The 20,242-nt window shown below is 40.3% G+C and overlaps 1 protein-coding gene across 3 annotated transcripts in view; it reads right to left on the reverse strand.

The window, feature by feature from the left end:
- The window catches only part of osbpl5 (oxysterol binding protein-like 5), a 61,532-nt gene that overhangs the window by 27,563 nt on the left and 13,727 nt on the right, over positions 1-20,242 (reverse strand). For 2 of the 3 annotated variants that reach the window (XM_033635300.2, XM_033635302.2), the window contains exons 2-3: positions 11,832-11,893; positions 3,426-3,577 (exon numbers count right to left, since the gene is read on the reverse strand). In XM_033635300.2, coding sequence (XP_033491191.1) covers positions 3,426-3,489 — 64 coding nt within the window. In that variant the 5' untranslated portion in view covers positions 3,490-3,577; positions 11,832-11,893. The remainder of the gene's footprint in view (positions 1-3,425; positions 3,578-11,831; positions 11,894-20,242) is intronic. The other variant, XM_033635301.2, reaches the window with a different exon arrangement.

Below are 20,242 nucleotides of genomic sequence, written 5' to 3' on the forward strand. Positions count from 1 at the left end.
TATAAAGTAAAAAGGCATTTAGAGTATTTTTTTAAAGATGTTTTTCATGTGAAAGGTTATATTTAAGGTTGCTTCTTTATTGAACTGTGCTTATTCAAAGAAAGCATGATAAGGACTTAATCCCTTTAAAACGGTTTAGTTATATTCTATCGTGTAGAATTTTTAAGGGAGGGAATAAATAATGACACAAACAAAATAAACAATATAAAAATATCAGTATCGGGTATTGGCCCGATTGTTATTTTAAACATTGGTATCGGTTTCAGACAAGAATTTGACAGTTGGTCATAAGAGCTATATAGGATAAGAAAAAAATCAAAATGGCAATAGAGGTACAACATTCATGATTTTAATACATACTATCAGGAGACTATGTCACAGCTAAATATAAATGTGGCCTTAACTAAAAAACTCCATTGTGTGTGTCTGCATGTGCACACTGCAGTATGCGCTACACTTGTGTGTCAGAGTGTGAGAGCCTTGCCATTCTGACAGCCAGCATCAAGCCAGCTGTTGCTAATATGATGGCACAGATTAAGTTCTAACACTCCCTCCATCCTTCCATCCTTCCATCACTCCATCTGTCCTCTCTTCAGCACCCCCAACCCTGTTAACCCCACGTCTCCAGTGACGACAGGACTAATGGATGGCCATATGACCTAGATATACACCAATAGGCTGTTGGCAAGTACAGTATGTGCATCAACAATAAATTCCTCAACATACTGTAGCAGACGGACCACTTCTTTTTCTTCTAATGGTACAGCAGTGGAGAGAGGGAACGCTCTCACATAAGCTAGATGTGCAGACATTTGTTCTTCCATTCGCTCACGTGCAGTGCATTTCAACCACTGCCTCTGCTGCAGTATTGCTTACAGATATTGTTTCCATCTGAACAACATCCGCCTGTTATTGCAGCAAAAGAAACACCAGGAACATCAAGCAATTTTTCATCTACTGACACATCCTGTAACACATTAAATTATTGCTAAGACACACTGTCACAAGATGAAGAAGCAACAGATGATGATTATGTTCTTTCAAAACACAGGCATTAACATCAATAAAAATGAGAAGGAAATTATAAATTATTGGTGCAAAAAGAGCATCCTTAACATCTTCTAAAAACATAAAGAACTACCTGAAACAAGTACATTACTGGGAAGTTGACTCTGTGTTTCCCAAGCATGGCATCAAGCACAGCAAGGCTAAAAGAATTCAGAATTCAGGTCAAGACATTAACAGAGTGGCCCAGTAACATGCATGTTCATTCAGCTGAATTTAGCTTATTAAATTTTAAAAACACTGGCCCTAGATCTGTCCAAGTACATGCTTTGAGCGAGCACAGGCAACAGAAAGATTTTAATAAGTGATGGTCACTGCTCCACATTATTACAGCTGTTGTCCTGACTAAGAAATAAAAGAAGCAGACTTAGAAGCTGAGATTTTTAACATTCACAACATGTGACAATCTCTAACTAAATAAAAACAAATGACATTTCAAAACTGTAACTACTGTGTCTAAGAGGACGTGAAGAAGGCAGAACTAGGTCAACTGTTACAGTTTAAAAAGGAGGTTAATTTTACAGCACTCTGTGGGAGGATGTGTGGTTTAGTTGTTCTATTCTCAGTCGTGTAGGGGGTGCAGGTGTATTTTAAGGAACTCACATGGAGAAAATGCCTTCCAGCCAGACTTCCCATTTGATCTTACTTAAAATAGGAAACTCCCTTTGTTGTGTGGGGACTGCGGTGGTCTGTAACCATGGTAAACCTTCACTGCACCTACACCATGCAACCACAGTCTCCACCCTGTTCTACCCAGCATGCCCCTCCCTGATAATGCAGTGATGCCAGTAATAGTACGTCATGTAGCTATTCTGTGACCCATTCTGATAACTTTCATCAAGGTCTTACTCACGTGATGGAGCGTTTCAGCTTATATGTAGTTAAGGAAAAGTTGTCAGGTTATCCAAGTTCTTCCCCAGCTGTGACCTGAAGGCTGGGTGGGGGGGAGGGAAAGGAGCTGGGGATTTGTCAGCTGGAAAAAGTGCCTCCACTGTTCCCTGTGCTTCAGGTTAGACTGGCAGGAGACACAACCTCCCTTCGTACACACAGCCGGTCTCTGAGAACAGAGGCTTGTGTCAGGGAGAAGTGAAAGAGCAAGGTAAACATAACCTGAAAACGAGACCTAGGATTCCCTATGAGGGGCTGGGAAATGAGCTCAGATTCTGGTTCAGGCTGAGGGTGAAAAGTAGGGGAGCAAAGATTAACCAATATGTGTATGAAAGCAGAGCCAGAGATACAGCTACATCCAAACACAAGCACAGATCCAAAACAAACTCTGTGTATCAAACGTGATATCTTCAAGGATCTCTTTGCCAAGTCACATACCTACTATGAGCCCTCAACTTCCTGAACAAAATGTCTGACTTCACTATAAACACAGCCTGAAATCTATTACACCAGAAGTACCATCGACCTCACTACGCATATTAGAGTTGTTTGATTTCACTTTCGTCCGTATAAAGTTAATTGTGCCATGTCCAAAAGAGTACCACAGGGATGTTTTTTGCAGTCATGGAAGTTAGCAGAAGTTAGATTCCCTCGACAAAAATGAGGTTTTTTACCTAGATGTTGTGTTCCGCAAGATAGTCTTCAGTTCATAATCTTCACAAATGAACACCACTTTTACGATTTCTGAAGCATAATGCAATCGCCAGAAGTAAAAAGCTAACTTTAGGCTACATATGAACTACACCACAATTGCATGAGTTAAAAGTCACCACCACAACCAGGCTGTAAATCCACGTTTAGCACGACGACATTCTGTAGTCTCATTTCACTACTTGTTAGCAACCACCTTTTCAAGACACCTAAAGGCTTTAAAATTCACTAGTGGGGTTTTACTGACATACTTTATCTCATGGAATAAAACGTGAAAGTCTCTTAAGCTTGTGTAAACCACAGACTTTATATCTGGCACCTGACCAAAAACCCACTGATAAAAACTTCAAGACAAGAAAACAAGGAGTGCTAAAATGCTAACACAATTCCTGGTATCAGGACTCATTCCTGTAGCACTCTATGTATCAGACATATAAAGCAGTCATGTTCCCCTCTCTTAATAAATCTGAAACCTTTACTATTCACAGTTTATGGTTCCACACACTGGAACCATGTGTGACCTAGTAGACAGAACAAGCCAGCTGTCTCTTTGTAAAGTTGGATTCAGGCCAGGGTTGGCCATGTGTGAGAACCAGCCTTGGGCAGGCCTAGCCAGACCGAGCCCATGAATGGAGCGGTGCCAAGCATGGCTGCTTTGTTTACATACAAATGCAATCGACATGCAGACCTGAGCAAATGTGCACATGTATACACACGCACAGAGAGACACTAGCTGGACATTTAAAGTATCAGTGACGTACTTTGAGAGGCTGAAGCCATGTCTTTGACTTGCTCTGGCACATCCTCCATTGCTTTGGTTTTCATGGCGCTCCTTCTCTTGGAACATCAAGGACACTCATTGTACCGCACCACTATAACACCATGAGAGCCTCTCAGTGTCAGTGGAATGAACCTGTACACAGAAACAGATCTGATGCTATCTGCTGCCTGGGTATCAGCATCAGTGCACTGATTCCCTCACACAGTACATGCACATGCATGTACACAGACATGAACACACACTGAGACAGACCTTCAGCAACTCAATTACAGCTGCGAGCCAGAGGAAGCAACAGAGACATTACAAAGGATTAAAGATACGCTGTGGAATTCCTTGTCAATAAGCACGGTGGGACTGCAGCTATCAATAAAGCACTCTACTAATTAATTACTGTGATGATTAATTGAGTAATTATAAGAGAAGACATAAAAATATTTATTGCTGTTATCTATTTAGAATGCCAGAAAAAAAAAGAAGAAAGAGATAAAAAAAAAAAAAAACAACAACACTGTTATCCTACAGCCTACAAACACGTGTCTTTGCAAGTTTTGATTCCTTGAGTAAATATTTTTCTGCCCTTTGGAAATGCATACTGTTAAGTTTTGGATTTTTGTCAACACCAGGCGTGCATTTCTTTATCCCTACTGTACATATTTCAGTGTTCTCTCTAGAGCATTTGTTGCTAAATATTGGTATCATACAGAGCTAAGAAATAGTACGTGAACCCCTTGAATTTCCTTGGATTTAGAGTCATAAAACATGGTGTTATATTCTTTAAAGCCACAATCATAGACAAGCAACATCTGCCTGAAATAGTAACATAAAAGTAGTGTGGTGTATTGTTGAATTATTTACTCAGACATTCAAAGCGAGTTTGAAAAAACGACGACAAACGACTACAAATCATGGTGATCGCTACTTCATGCTTCACTTTAAAGATGACGTTATGCTAAGGTATTCTTTTGGTTTATTACTCCAAACTTTTAGGTGTTTCTGCCAAATATAGTCTTTTGATTAAAGTTGTCCCAGTACCATAATAGAACATTCAGGCTGCCAATTTGAGACGTACAATATCATCCATTTATTTTAAGGGAGAACTGTGCTTTCCCCCATGGTGCCATTCCATGAGCAACATTATTGCTCTATATTTTTGTATTGCTGAGACAGAAATGACAACCTTAGGGGCTCTGAGACATTCAGACAGGTCCTTAACTGTAACACGAGGATTTTCTTCCACCATTTTAAACCCTTTTATGCTGTCTGGCTTCATTGGAATTACTCTGAAAGCACATATGAATGACAGATGCTTCACATCAGCTTGTTATGTGTTTTATGCAGAACAAGGCACAACTAACCACTAACTACATTTTGAAGTCACTGATGGAAAAAATCTCACTTGTAGTAGGTTTTTTAAAGTCATTTGTGAAGGGACTCACATTCTATTTCATATTTGGACTGTTACTATTAAGCTAATTTGATCCATATTTCCATTCTTGAAACAAGTTCCTGAGTGTTTATCAATTAGAGTGAATTATATTATTATTATTATTATTATTATTATTATTATTATTATTATTATTATTATTATCATTATTTTGCCTTGTATTTGACAAGTATAAAAAAGGGACTTTGTAGCGGCCCTATAGCGCAATGTCTGTGTAAAAAAGGCTTGTATGACTGGCTCAACCATGTTAAATTATCCCCCATCATTAGTAAGATAGAACAGAAAAGAACTGGATTGTGAAGACAATCCTGCAGATGGGACACTGGAAATGAGGTAGCGTGACTAACTGAAGAAAGTGGGCTGCTAACATCAAAGCTGATGATCTGAATCTTCTGCCGGGCTGGGAAAATCAGATTGGGAGAGGTCCACTTTATTTTCAAAGTGCTCTTCAGCAAGGCATTTAATACCAACCTGTAACAAGGAAGAGGCTGTGGTCAACAGCAATGTACTTTGCATTTACAGTACATGGTCACCCTTAGTTTCCATAGTGTGCTACTGTGCTTGTTTGACTGCATAGCAGGATGTTTCTGAGAAAGACGAGACACTATGAGAAAACTGTCCGTGATTGCATGAAGATGAAAATCACCCATCTAAGAGTTTGACAGTTTCATGTCTACCTTCCCTCCAGCTCTACATGCCATTTCTCTATTTCTACTCCCAAAGCTGAAAAAGTCAACGCACAAAAACACAATGTATCAGCCAGTTTTACTTATCATGTTGTACCTTGCATTATATATACGAGCTATGCAAATCAGATTCTTTCTTGTGCTCTACTTTGAGTCGCTGCAGCGATTTAAAGGCCCTGTTACATCACGATAAGGCCTTTTTATAGAGCTGAAAACCTCCGTGGCAGCAAAGGAAATGATAAGATGTGGAGGTTGGTGAGAAAGAGAAACAGATACAGAAAAAAAGGAAGCAGAAAATGAGCCTGTGTCTGATTAAGCCAGGAGAGGCTATGGGCTGGGCACAGTTTGGTACTCAGGGGAGTGAGTGCGGTGAGGGCAGGGGGGCTCGTCTGCCTGTCTGCTGGAGAGACAGGATGTGTGATCAGCTGGGAGGAAGATGTCTACCAGCAGAGACCTGGAGGCTGCCTGTCCTGACTGGACATAAGGAGGGTCATTAGGCAAAGGATAATAGATGACAAGGTGTCGGATAAATGACTTTAATTAATGATGCTCAGGCATAGAGCAGCCCAGTGGGAGGCAGAGGGGATGAGCCCATTACAGACTCTTCAGACTGTAATATACCATTTAATCTCACCAGCTGCCAAAGATGAATATATTATGCCTTAAATATATCTTCTAAAATAAAATATGATTCGAACATTTTAATTGGCAACTATAAGCTGGTTTGTCATGAGTTCTGCAGTAGTATCCTTTGCCAACACAAACCTGCTGCTTCTACCCCCCCATTAACTCATGAGCTGAAAATACCGACTGCTTAAAACACTGAATAAAAATACTGATGCTATAAATATAAAAGTGCTTTGCCAGCTCAACTGTGGTGCAAAATCTATAAGAAATAGGCTATTAAAACTGAGCAAAAACTCCAGGCTATACTGCGGCTGTGAAACTTTATGAATGAACAAACCAGAGAAACAAGCAGAGGATGCAGGAAAAAATAAGCAAATGAGTATTGCTGCTGGTAAGTTTTGAAATGAGTCAGAGTCTGAGCTATCACACACCTACACAGGTATATTAACGCACGAGGTTGCTGAGTGTTGCTGCCTAGATACAGCTGTATTTTCAATGTAGTGACAGGTTATAGAAAATAATGCACCTGGACAGCAACAACACTTCATCAGTCAAATTAGTGCAATGAAACTGAATTAAAAAGTACAACTTGTACTTACATAAGCCTCCTTGTTCAGTCTGAACAACATTTCAGACCTAGTGTCAGGTCTTGCATAAAGTACACCTCCTTCTTTCTTTTGTATTTTAGCACCATACTATTAAACATCCTTTTCGCAATGTCCATGTTTGTTAATCATTTTCCACCTTTTCCCTCCTTTCAGACATCAGAGCCTCTAGCAGTATGTCAATACATGCAGCATACAAGCAGACATTTAAAATCAATCTACACTTGTAACTGTATTAGTTGCACCCATCTTCAGAAAACTGAGATACAAGGTGAGATCCATGGGCTGCTCCCCTCTTTCTGCCTCTGACCTTCGCACGAGGCTCCTCTAACTCTCCCACCCAGCAAAGAACAGTGAGAGAGGGAACAAGCCAGCTTCACAGCACCAAACTCCAAGCCTCTCTTATCTGGGAAAAAAGAAACTCTCACCAAAGAAAAAAAAATAGTTGGCCAACTCTCTGTATTGGATTGCTGGGTGCTCTCACACCCGAGATGAATGAGCTCTGCCACAACACGACTTGCTCATGATTTGTAAAACATTTAATAGGAAGTAATTGGGTCAATCTGTGAAGAGTGCGAGGTCTACCCTTTGTCCAGGCAGTCACTTGATAGTCGTGTCACAAGCCAGTCCAGGAGCCCAATTAACGTAATGTAATGAGGCTAGACTTTTTCTATAGATCTAATGACTGAACTGCCACTGTGCTCAACTTACACTCCTGTCTCGGTGAAATCACATTGTTTTTGTCAAGCGAATTAAAAAAAAGAACAAGTCCAACAAACAGTGCTCTTCTGATGCCATTCATAAAAATGCACAAACCACTGGAAGCGCTTTATGGAGTTATAGATATAATTGAAGTTACACAGCCCCTAGGTCTCTAACACAAAAACCAACAGGATTATGTAAATACTGAGAGAAGAGCCACTTTGTCGTGTGTGTATAGGTTTATTTCTTTCTCCTGAGGGTAAAAAGGTTTTACAAGTAATCAGGTTTTGCACAGTAGAATATCCAGGCACCTCACTATTCAATTCGATTACGATTCACAGGGTAACAATTTGATAATATAATGATTATTGATGCATCACAATGCATCAAAATGTTTGATTTCAACACACAATTTATTTTTCTCATTCTTTTAAAATATGGCATACAGGGTTTTTAAGGTAAAACAGACTGAGCAGAGAATTATTTTCTTCACCACAGAGGTGTTTTAATTTGGTTACTGCCGCAGTGTGTTGGCGGTTTTTCTCTAGTTAATCTTAGTCTTCACACTATACTTTATGTTTGCCTCACAATTTTAACTATCTAGACATTACATTAAAACAAGCTTGCAACCGCCTCTTTTGTTCCATCAACATCATGTTACGGTAACATCTACATATCCGACTACTGACATTTGTGAATCGATGCCAAATCATCCACGTCCACATCGCAATGCATCCAAGAATCAATTTTTACCCCCACCTCTATGTATAAAAGCTTTTCATTACCTGTTCCGTTTCATAGAGCCTCTCTGATACCACACGCCAACCACATGACAACATGCCAAATTATGGTGTTCCTGAATAGCCAAACATATCCTGAAAATAAGTTCTGTGACTCTGCTGTAGGCCTTAAGCTTGTAGATAAAAGGAGTGAACACTGAGCGTCAAATATTAGTTAAAGAAGCAGGTTCATTTAGTTAACCAAATATCTTTGACTCATCAAATCTCAAACAGGTCTTTCAGTCCATGTTCTAAACTTGAGGAAGTTCTATGCTTTACACACACCCCAATCTATTTATATATCATTACCATATATTATAATAATTCCTGAAGATACAACACAACATTTGCAAAAGTCAAGAACGAGCATATTTAGTTCAATTTGTACAATTGATGCCATGGCGTCTAGTGTTTAAGTGGCTTCCTGCCTGAGTCCGTCTGATGATGTGACCTCTGTGAACTTTATCACTGTTCCATAATTTTAATTAGTTCCTTTCCTGTGCACCAGCACCTGATCAAGAAATGCTAACAGAGGTTTTGGACAACAGATCAACACTTCCTACAGCCTGTCCATCCTCCCACTTTCTTGTCTAACACCTGCCCTCTTTCTGTCCCTTTGTCAATCCCACACTGACGGACACTGTTACAAAGGCTGGCAGCATCTCCCAGGCTTTTTACTAGCCGGAGCCCTAATCATACTATGGGTAACTCATTGGAGAAGTGGGAAAGGAGGGACCTTGAAAAATGATAATAGTTCTCCCAAAGATGTCATGTTGCTTTACCTTTAAGGATCATCTTTACATTAACGATACCCTCTTATCCTTTGAAAGATAAGCATTCAAATCACAGGGGCTGACACACAGAGACAAACATCCATGCCCACATTCGCAGCTGCCAATTATCCTAACCTGCATGTCTTTGAGAAACCCACACAGACACACAGAGAACATGCAAACTCTGCACAGACAGGCCCCAGCCAGCTAACACACTGCCCCTTTAAGGTTCAGTACAACCAGATTATCCAAAAATATGTTTTCCTACTGTCCCCCGGTGGTGTTTATGCATGCATACGGTTTCAGATTAATTTGCCAAGGTTTGCGATCCCCACCACATAGACTTCTACTGCAGCCCTAATAAGACTGAGATCTACATTTTTACTTTTGCCATCATAACGCTGCTTAAAAAAGAACAGGAAGTCCAGATTGGTTTCCATGTGTCACTAATACATAGGCAGAGTCTCAGAGCAAACACAAAGATGGGTAAAGCCACTCTCCAGCCACCAGGAACACAATAAATAAACATAAATCTCACACTGGCTCCCTCAGCGTTGCTCTCATTAAATTACACTTTGCTGTGCTGATCAAAAGAGACTGCTGGGTACTCTATTTTCTGTGAATGGATTTCAACAATAGCCAATGCGGATGCTATTTAGCATCACTAGCACTCCCCTTAATCTATTCTGCCTGACAACCATTTTGGAGCCCACTTTAAATTCATTTCTACAAGGTCAGGCCTTGAATATACGACTAGTCTTTCATGAACACGCACCAGGCTAACATTAACTGCCAATATATGGGCCTATAATCATCTAAGGTATGACCCTTACAGTACACCTCATTGTCCCAGGCTATTCCTCTCACTGCACCTTAAAACATCCATGTTATATTATGTTACATCAAGTCCATTGTTCATCAAATGATACGCATCAGACCCTTCGGAAAGACTAGGGTAACAGTCCTGCCAATAACAACAACTTCCATATTTCTATTTACCTTGTTATTCCACTCTACAGCAAGACCAGATAAATCAGTGTCTAAAATTAAATCAGGAGTTAGTAAGGGCCTTTGACGTTATAATTTCAACATGTAGGACCTTTGTGCACAATAAAAAGAGAAGTCCACCCATGTGAGACAAAGAGACAGACATAAAGGTGACATTTTAGTATTTCAAAGTGCACCTAGCAGTAACTCGGTGGAGACAATGAAAGCAGAATATGAGTTTATGATTTTCAGCATTTTTCCACTTGAGCAAACCAGTTGTGATCACAGTACTAACATCAAGCTGCTGGCATGGGGTGACTGAAACAAACAGAGAGATTCTCTGCTGTGTTAGACTGGAAATATAGAGAAAAATTAAGTTGTCCTCCACTGTTGACACACAGTGCATGAATTCTTCTAAACTCCACGACCAATAAATGAACACTGTTAACGGAACGCAGAACAGATAAGAGAACTATGTAACCAGGCGGGCAGTAGAAACATAAACTATAAAGTATTTATAACTATTATCTTAACATAGTAGTAAATCAGATAGTCTGAATGTGTGTGGCTTTAAAGGCAGACAGAAAAAGTGGGACAACGGTAGCGTGGGTGTGGGCGGCTGGGTACAGGTTGAGACATTTTGCCTGGTTAATGTGTAATTTGCAGTTAAATCTAATATGTCTCCGTGCTGCAAACACATGCCAAGATAAACAGCTTGGGCAAGGCTGAATCCAAACGCTTCCTGACTGATATGAGCGGGCAAGTGGTGTTTTTTTTCATGGCTAACACAGCACAGACTGCTACCTCTTAGGCTGTACGGAATAGCACAGAAAACGCAGTTTCGGGATACCAAAAGCTGGGGCCACAAGTTGACTGTGTCAGTTTAATCAAAGTAATTCCACCACACAAAAAGGAACGCTTGTACAGTAAGAGGGCTAAATTCATTCATTTACGCCCAGTGGACAGATGTGTTGAACAGCTGACTGTCTCCAGTCCTGTTTGTACAACTAAGACACCGGTACATCTTTTCAGGAGAGACAAAAATACACAATGTGCTCAGAGTGGGAGGCTGAAAAAAGAAATAGTAACTAGTCATTACACTTCCTCTGCCACTGTATGAAAGACCAACATGTACTTCAGGCAAACTGCCTGTTTCAGGGCTTTGCGTATCTCTCTGAAGTATCATTCTGCAGCCAAATGTCCTTGAGCAACCCCAAACATTTACTCCCTTCTAACCCAAATGAATCCGACACACCCTGTAAGCTGCTGATCTCAGTTCTGTCAAACAGTTTCTCCTCTTTCAACACTGCACTGTGCTCCAACTTTGCAACACTGAAACACGATTGCTCAGATGGAAATGCAGAAGTCACAAAAAAAGGCAGAACTGTAAGCTTTGGAGCAGTAACTGACTCTGTGATCAAATAGCTGCAGAGAGCAAACAGATTTAAAATATAATGAAGACTGGCATAAACAGAAAGTACATCTAATTCACACCTTAAGAGACATGCCCTAATTCTCTCTTCTGCTTAAAAAAAGTGAGTTATCCCTCCTGGCAACGCTGGGTAAAAATGTACTTTGCATTTGTGTCAAATTTTGAAAGTAGACTGACGCCTGAGAGAAAACAGGTCCACACATTAAACCATAGCCTTGGACTGTAACATGTGATTGGCGCATGCAAACCATTTGATTAACTGAAGCTAAAGCTGAGAGCTGGCCAGTTTAACCGAGCATATGCATTATTGAGACTTTAAAGAGTGGGCCCGCAGGTGAGAGCTCAGCTTACCTTTCACCTGAGCTGCAGGAGACACCGCATCCAGGAGCCTTTGTTGGAGCAGCCTGTCTCACCTGCAGAGATAAAAAAGTAAGAGTAAGGTTTCACTTTAACTCTCACAGTACAAACAGACAAACTGCCGGTGTTTCTCCTTTCCATGCTCCTCCTGGTCACACCACTGTGTCAAGGAGGGTGGAGCCCCACCCCAACCCGTCTCACTCCTAAGGGAGCCGCTAACGTCTCTCTGGGCCAAATGTCTGTTTGCCACCTGCACACACACTCACACTACTCTCAGTGTGTTACAGCTAGTCTACAGCTACATAGACTTGGAGCTAAATATCAACTTGAGCAGTCTATTCTTCATTCAATCCAATAGAAAGGTTACCCAAAGTACCAGTATAACCGATAGCACTCTCAATGCTTTTATATGGAAAGAAACGGGATTCATTGTGTGTGTGTGTGTGTGTGTATGTTTGCTTAGTCAACAGAAACACTGCAGCAGTCACTGCTAACCATACTCAAACACACACACTATCACATTCATAAAGGACTACTACTCTCACACCAAACAAATACACACCCTAGAAGGATGTGGATCCAAGAAGAGCAAAGCAATCCCACAGTATAATGTAAATTTTGAACCCACTTCTCGTTCTAATCTAAATTTTGACTCTCATTCTAATTGGTTGCACTTGACATATATTGTTTATTGTTTACAGCTAAAAATGTTGTTTTCTAAACCCCATTCTGGTCTTACTTTTGTTTTCCCTTGAAATGCCTCTTAATCCCGGCTGCGCAAAGAACAATGCATTCTCCAACAGCTGGGATGTGCGATAAGCCACAAATCCAAAAACCAAAGCAAAACAACAAACACATCAATTCACACCGCAGCGAGCAAACACACACACACACACACACACACGCCCCTGATATACAGCAAATACATTAATATGATTCCTAACAGATGCAAAGTCACATCTACAAATACAACATTGTAATCATTCAACCCGAAGCAATTCAGTATCACAGCAGACATTAGGTTATGTTTTACAGGACTAGGACATCTTCAGGCCTGAATAAATATCAGCACATTAGAGGTTTGTCTCTGAATTTTCACCAAAATCATGACGTATACAGTGCCCTCCAAAAGTATTGGAACAGTGAGCCCAATTCGTTTACTTTTGTTGTAGACTGAAAACATTTGGGTTTGACATCAAAAGATGAATATGAGACAAGAGATCAACATTTCAGCTTTTATTTCCAGGTATTTACATCTGGATCTGATACACAACTTAGAAGATAACATTATTTGTAATGGAACACAAAATTTTTAGGTGAGCAAAAGTATTGGAACATATAAACTTAAAACAGATTAAAGTGAATGAGACTTAATATTTAGTTGCAAATCCTTTGCTTTCAATAACTGCATCAAGCCTGTGACCCATTGACATCACCAAACTTTTGCATTCTTCTTTTGTGATGCTTTTCCAGGCTTTCACCGCAGCCTCTTTCAGTTGTTGTTTGTTTTGGGGGGTTACTCCCTTCAGTCTCCTCTTCAGCAGGTAAAATGCATGCTCTATTGGGTTTAAGTCTGGAGACTGACTTGGCCAGTCTAAAACCTTCCACTTCTTGCCCCTGATGAACTCCTTTGTTGTTTTGGCAGTGTGTTTTGGGTCGTTATCTTGCTGCATGATGAAGGATCTCCCAATCAGTTTGGTTGCATCTTTCTTTAAATTAGCAGACAAAATGTTTCTGTAGACTTCTGAGTTCATTTTGCTGCTGCCATCATGTGTTACATCATCAATGAAGATGAAAGAGTCCGTCCCAGAGGAAGCCATGCCAAGCCCAAGCCATGACATTACCTCCACCGTGTTTCACAGATGAGCTTGTATGTTTGGGATCATGAGCAGATCCTTTCTTTCTCCAAACTTTCGCCTTTCCATCACTTTGGAAAAAGTTAATCTTTGTCTCATCAGTCCATAAAACTTTTTCCCAGAATTTTTGAGGCTCATCTCTGTACCTTTTGGCAAGTTCCAGCCTGGCCTTCCTATTCTTCTTGCTAAAGAGTGGTTTGCATCTTCTGGTGTAGCCTCTGTACTTTTGTTCATGAAGTCTTCTGCAAACAGTAGATTGTGATACCTTCACTCCTGCCCTCTGGAGGTTGTTGCTGATGTCACTAACAGTTGTTTTAGGGTCTTTCTTTACAGCTCTTACAATGTTTCTGTCATCAACTGCTGATGTTTTCCTTGGCCTACCTGTTCGACGTCTGTTGCTTAGTACACCAGTGGTTTTTTTCTTCTTCAGGACATTCCAAATGGTTGTACTGGTTATGGGCAATGTTTGTGCAATGGCTCTGATTGATTGTCCATCTTCTCTCAGATTCACAATTGCTTCTTTTTCACCCATAGACAGCTCTCTGATTTTCATGTTGGTTCCACCTCTAAATGCAGTCTGCACAGGCAAAACCTATCGTACCCAATCTGAAACTGAGCTCAGACATTCAGTGCTATTTATTGTTTGAATAATCAGTGTAATTGGGAGACACCTGGGCAACAAAACACACCTGTCAGTCACATGTTCCAATACTTTTGCTCTCATGAAAAATGGGTGGGTTCAAACAAAAGGTGCTATCTTCTAAGTTGTGTATCAGATCCAGATGTAAATACCTGGAAATGAAAGCTGAAATGTTGATCTCTTGTCCCATATTCATCTTTTGATGTCAAACCCAAATATTTTCAGTCTACAACAAAAATAAAGGAATTGGCCTCACTGTTCCAATACTTTTGGAGGGCACTGTCTATTTTTGTTGGATCAATACCATCTCACAGGTATAATAATTTCACTGACTAAAATACATACAATTAACCAACTCCCTGTCTTCACCAAGGCCTTCAGCAACTGTATAAAACCTTAAAAGAAAAAAAAAAAAAAAAAATCCGACATATTTTCAGCAGTTCAAAAAAAAAGTCCTTGGCATGGCTCTCTGCAGATGACACCACAGTTTAAGGTCCAGTGTGTAGGATTTAGATGGATGTATTTACAGAAATGAAAAATAATTCAGTAAGTTGTGTTTTCTTCAGTGTATTAATACCTGAAAGTAGGAATCAGTGTTTTTGTTGCCTAAGAATAAGCAGTTTATACTGTAGCTAAATAGGGAGTGGGTCCTCATCTACAGAGACTGCCATGTTGCACCGCCATGTTTCTACTAGGGATAGGCATGAGTACTCAAGTACTCATTTGAATGTCAGTACTTGCCATTGCTCCCTCCCTCATGACATAACATTATACATATAAATGTCCCACTGTCTCTCTCCCTGTTTATCATGAGGCTGCTGCTGCAAGAGCACTGGGAAACAGTTGGTGTGCATCTGCCCACACACACAAACACACACACACACACACACACACACACACACACACACACTGACAGGGCTAACATTTAGCATAACACAGCTAACGTTACCTACCAGTAATTAACAGGTTTAACGATACAATCGAGCCATGCCTGTGTCTGTGTGAGTTTGCTGGGACTATTGAGTGGCTCAGTGTCAGCTGTTTGCTGCTACTGCTGCTGTGTTAGCTCATGCTAACCAAGCAGACGTTAAAAGACATGGGGGAGAGCAGCTCTCTTTAGTGCTACTTCTAACCTATGTAACATAACGTTAATGGCAGCGACAGAAAGTTAGCAGATTTTTCTCTTGTGAACTTTTAATTTATGGTTTAATATCCTAATTGACGCCTCAGTGTTAAATAAATACATTTTGAATAGCACTTGTTTTCCGTTGTTGGCCAGTTGTTTTTTTCTGTGAGTACTTGAATATGGAAGTTTCTTAAAATGTCCATTCTTACTTTCAACAGTATCCCCGACAGACAAAACAAACACTGGCTCTAGATTATGCCATTAGCGTTGGTTAGTTAGAAGCTCCATGTGACAAGAGTGCTGGAAAAACACAGGTTTTTTTGTTGTTGTTGTTGTTTTACATAGAATGGCTTCATTCAATGTTTTTACCCAATTGAATCACCAGGTCCATTTCTTTGGGGGAGAAAGAAACTACTGCAGATATTGTAGCTTGCGGTAAAAACATCCTGAACATCTGGGCCCGTATTCACAAAGAATCCTAAGACTAATAGTAGCTCTTAGTGACGTCATTCTAAGAAAAATCTTAGAATTCCTCGAATTCTAAGATTTTTCTTAGAATTTTCCCTTGGTAAGATAAAAGTTATTCACAAAGCATCGTAGGCCTCTAAAAACTCCTTTGTTCTCCTCCATGAGCTGTGCCAACAGCAGGCACTGCTCTTCTGTCCAGTTCGGCTTTATCGTTCTTTTTTTCTCCATTTCGTTCATTGTTTTGGTCATTCTGCCAAATCAAACCGCTTTTTACAAGGAGGCCAGCAATCACAGTAATTGCTGACAGTTGAGTCTGCGTCTACCATTAATATCAAATAGATTAGGTAGTAAAATTACCAGCATGGCGAATAAACAAAACAATAAGCAAATCAATGCATGTGAATGAGGTAGGCTACGTTCAAACATTTTGAAGCTGTGTAACAATTAATTTAATTTTGCTGAGTTTCATCATCATGACTTAATACAGTCTAAGTTCTAAGATCAGTTGATTTCACTGTCCATTCACTACTAGGAGTGCATTTGTTTTGGTTTTGTTTTTTTCTTTTTTCCTTTTTCTAACAACCAATCACAGCTTTCAGAAGACTGCGTCATACCTAGCAACGGGGTCAACCACACCTCCTCACTAAGATAAAAGTTTCTGTCCCCTCCTTGCTCAGAGTTGCTCTCAGAAACTTCCTGAATCACTCTTAAGCTAAGATTCCTTGCTAGGAATTTTTAGGCTAAGTTAGGAGCTCTCTGAGAGGACTCTGAGAATCTTTGTGAATACGGGCCCTGGATCTTAAGTTATCAGAGAGAAAAAAAAGGGAGCACACACATTAGCATGCGCCAGGCCATTGGTTGGCTCTGACATGCCAAACAGCGTCTGTGGAAAAACTATCTGTAACGTGAAACTGCTTTATTCAGTATTTTTAGCAGTTCAAATCACTGAGTCCATTTGTTTTGGAGACAAGAAGACCTCTACAGATAACCTGGCCCCTAGTAAAAACCTCCTGAATATCTGGATCAAAAATAAGGTGAGCACGCAACATGTCAAACAGTGTAGGAAAAACATTGATTTGTAACAAAAAACTGTTTTAATCTGTGTTTTTAACTGGTTTTAATAACCTGGTCAATTTGTTTTGGAGAGGAAGAGACCTCTGCGGATAATTCGTCTCCCAGTAAAAACCTCCTGAACAATGGACACTGAAGGAATTTTAACCAGGAGAAGTTTCAGCTGATTGCAATCTACAATCCTTACCACGAGATTCAACTAAATCTTCCTAAACCTTACACACTGGACCTTTAATGATCTAATGGCCAACCAACAAGTGTAAAATGGGTTGGGCAGCAGAGACAGAATCTGTGCCTTTAAATCCTATCGCTGCGCAAAGGAGGAAGCCATAACACTTGAGTACGTCTAACCTAAATAAGAAGTGAACTGAGAGAGAATCCCTGAGCTGACAGCGCTTGAGGGGCAAAGACAAAGGGGGGAGGCAGTGCAGGGGAGATGTAAGCCAAACATAGACAGCAAGTAGAGGAAAACAAAGACATGAAAGAGGAGGGAAGGAAGGGGTAATCTAAGATTGGCTGAGGGGGCTATGACATCTCCTAAAGTAAGCAAACAGCACTGTATTTACATATTAATTTTGTCCTAGACAAAACGAAGATTTTTAGGAAGTGCATATGGCACAAGAACAAGAACATGTACAAAGTGTGCATGTACAAAGATTAAGAAGTGAAGGGAAAACACTGTGACCCAGAATGTGGCATGGATGAAAGGACTCCAGAACTACGCCTCTTTCCAATATACACTTATAGCTGTCCTACATTTTCTCATTCAGACCAGACGTGAAGTGTCTTATCTTGGAACCAGTTCACAGTGCAATAAAACAAACTACATGCCACTCAGAAGTGCGAGATTATGAGGCTGCATTTACCACATGACCTGTATTTCTCTCTTCCTCCACTATGCTGCCCAACAACACAACAATTACCCAAAAAATTATAGCGGCAAGCAGCAGTTCCGGGATTCAAGCCTGCATGGACCTATAAAACTTGAAAGCTGGGTAGGATTAAGACCTTCCACAGCACAAAACCCCTGCATTTAAGATTACCTACAGGTTTTATGAGGATCATGCAGATGTTTATCATATATGTCCAAATCTCTACCGGGCCACGCTCTTCTTTGGAAACACTGTTCCTTCCTATTGGTTGATAACAGAAACATTTTGGGGCGATACTTCAAGAGCTTAGTTTCAAAAAATCCAGCAAGTTTGGTGATGCTTGAACAAAGTGTCAATGATTTATGGTCAGATTTTGCAAAAGGCCACTGCACTTGTTTGGAATTGGTGACTGCCCCATATTTATTTTAAAATAATTTTAGACACCTGGTTTAACGTTAGAATTTAACATATCCTGCAAGTTTTGTGATGACTGGACAAACAACACCTGATTCATAGTCTGCCATTTTGTGAATCTGTGGCGACCCTAGTGGTCAAGTTGAATGACACTTTCAGGATATGCTGCGAGTATGTAGGAGACAATTCATGCAAGTTTTGTAATGACTGGCTCTACGGTTCTGGAGTTAGGTCTATTTATGTGCTGAGCAACCCAAAGGTGAGTCCATGGTTGCCTGGCAACAACAAAAAGTCACAGCTAACATTTTCTTCACTCGTGACATTCAATAAAATTTAAAAAAAAAGAAAAAAAGCAGTGTGGCACACCTCGCATATTGCAACCTGCAAAATGCTTTCTGTGTCATGGGGCCTGATACGGCTGACAGGTTTTGATAACCTTGGTTGAATAATGACCCACAGAAAGTCTGATACGAATCGGACCTATGGTTCAGGGGGAGATGCAAAAAATGTGTTTTTCAAAAAATTCGAAATGGCAGTAAGTTTTCCCAGGAAGACCTTAATGGTTCTTGAGTTTTTTTTATTAAGCACACTGAGCTTGACATGTGTGTCGAATTTTAAGTCGAATTTTAAGTCAATGTGACATACAGTGCAAGGGACGTGGCCTTTAAATTATTATGTTTTTCTTGCCTAATTATAGCACCCCCATCTGGCCGATTGGTATTTCATTTCTTGCGCACCATTTGCACACAGCTTCCAATCATTGGCTAAAATTTCATGTCTCTACAATGTACCATCTCACGAGAATTTGCAAAAACAATTTCTTATTATTAGTAATAATAATAATGATAACAAAACAGCACAAAAACGAGGGTTTCAGCCCTCCAGGCTTGAACCCCTAATAACATTTAAACCCTTTAGTGTTGGATTTACCTTAATATATTGCTCTCAAATGGATTTTGGAAACACCCAGAGCTGGACATGCAGAAACTACTCAACACCATCACTAAGTCTTACAGCTTCAAGTAACTGGGCCAAGTGAAATACTGCAAGGGAACAATTAGCTACACTAGCCCTGCAATTGAAAACTTTATGGTTATGGATGAGTGAGACACTGCCACATGCATATTGTATAACCAGCGCTCTGCATGCCTCTTTGCAAGCGTGCAACTAAGTAACATTTACATCAGAACACTGTGAGCTCGCCAACTTTCCCAGCAGAGAGCCAAGACTGACTCACAGGAGGGGACCAGGCCAGATCCTGCCCACTGATTTATAGTTGTGTCTCTGGCTCGATTAAGGAATACAATAGAAGGGGTGTGAATAATAACTTGAGGCAAGAAGTAGGTGCTCCAACTGGGAATATAGTAGTGGCTAGAGACTGAGGCAAAACTGATAAGTGATAACAACGGGCTAGTATTCTGACATTAAAATTTTATTGATGTATTCAAAACACAGTGGAAACCACTTACAGGGATCACGGTAACAGTGTTTGACCACTTACGAGGATCAAAAAGCTTCACACAGAGTCGTTCCTGTCAAAAAATGCTATTTCAATAACTCGCTTGTGGTAGTCACTTAGTCTGCTTACGGTGTTCATTGGATCTTTTCATACATGGCAACAAATGGAAAAACAATTTTTATTTTTAAAACCACTGTAACTGTACATATATATATTTTTTTATTTTACCCCCATGGTACTTTGTCTCGGCTACATGAGGCTGGTGCTGCTGGCACATTGAAATCATGACAGAAAGTAAAGTCATTTTCTCTCAGTGAAAAACGTGATCTCCTGGAAGCTAATGACAAACTGCCAAAAACAAGCTAACAAGATGCAGAAGCAAAACTTGGGTGTTCCTCAGGCTACCTTGTGTAGTTTCCTCACAGTGTATGGCTGCAAGTGATGGGAACAGAGAAAGAAACCCCATGGGTAAGGAAGTGCTGTGGTTGAACCGCCCTTG

Source organism: Epinephelus lanceolatus, chromosome 5 (genome assembly GCF_041903045.1).
Source record: "Epinephelus lanceolatus isolate andai-2023 chromosome 5, ASM4190304v1, whole genome shotgun sequence".
Classification (NCBI taxonomy): domain Eukaryota; kingdom Metazoa; phylum Chordata; class Actinopteri; order Perciformes; family Serranidae; genus Epinephelus; species Epinephelus lanceolatus.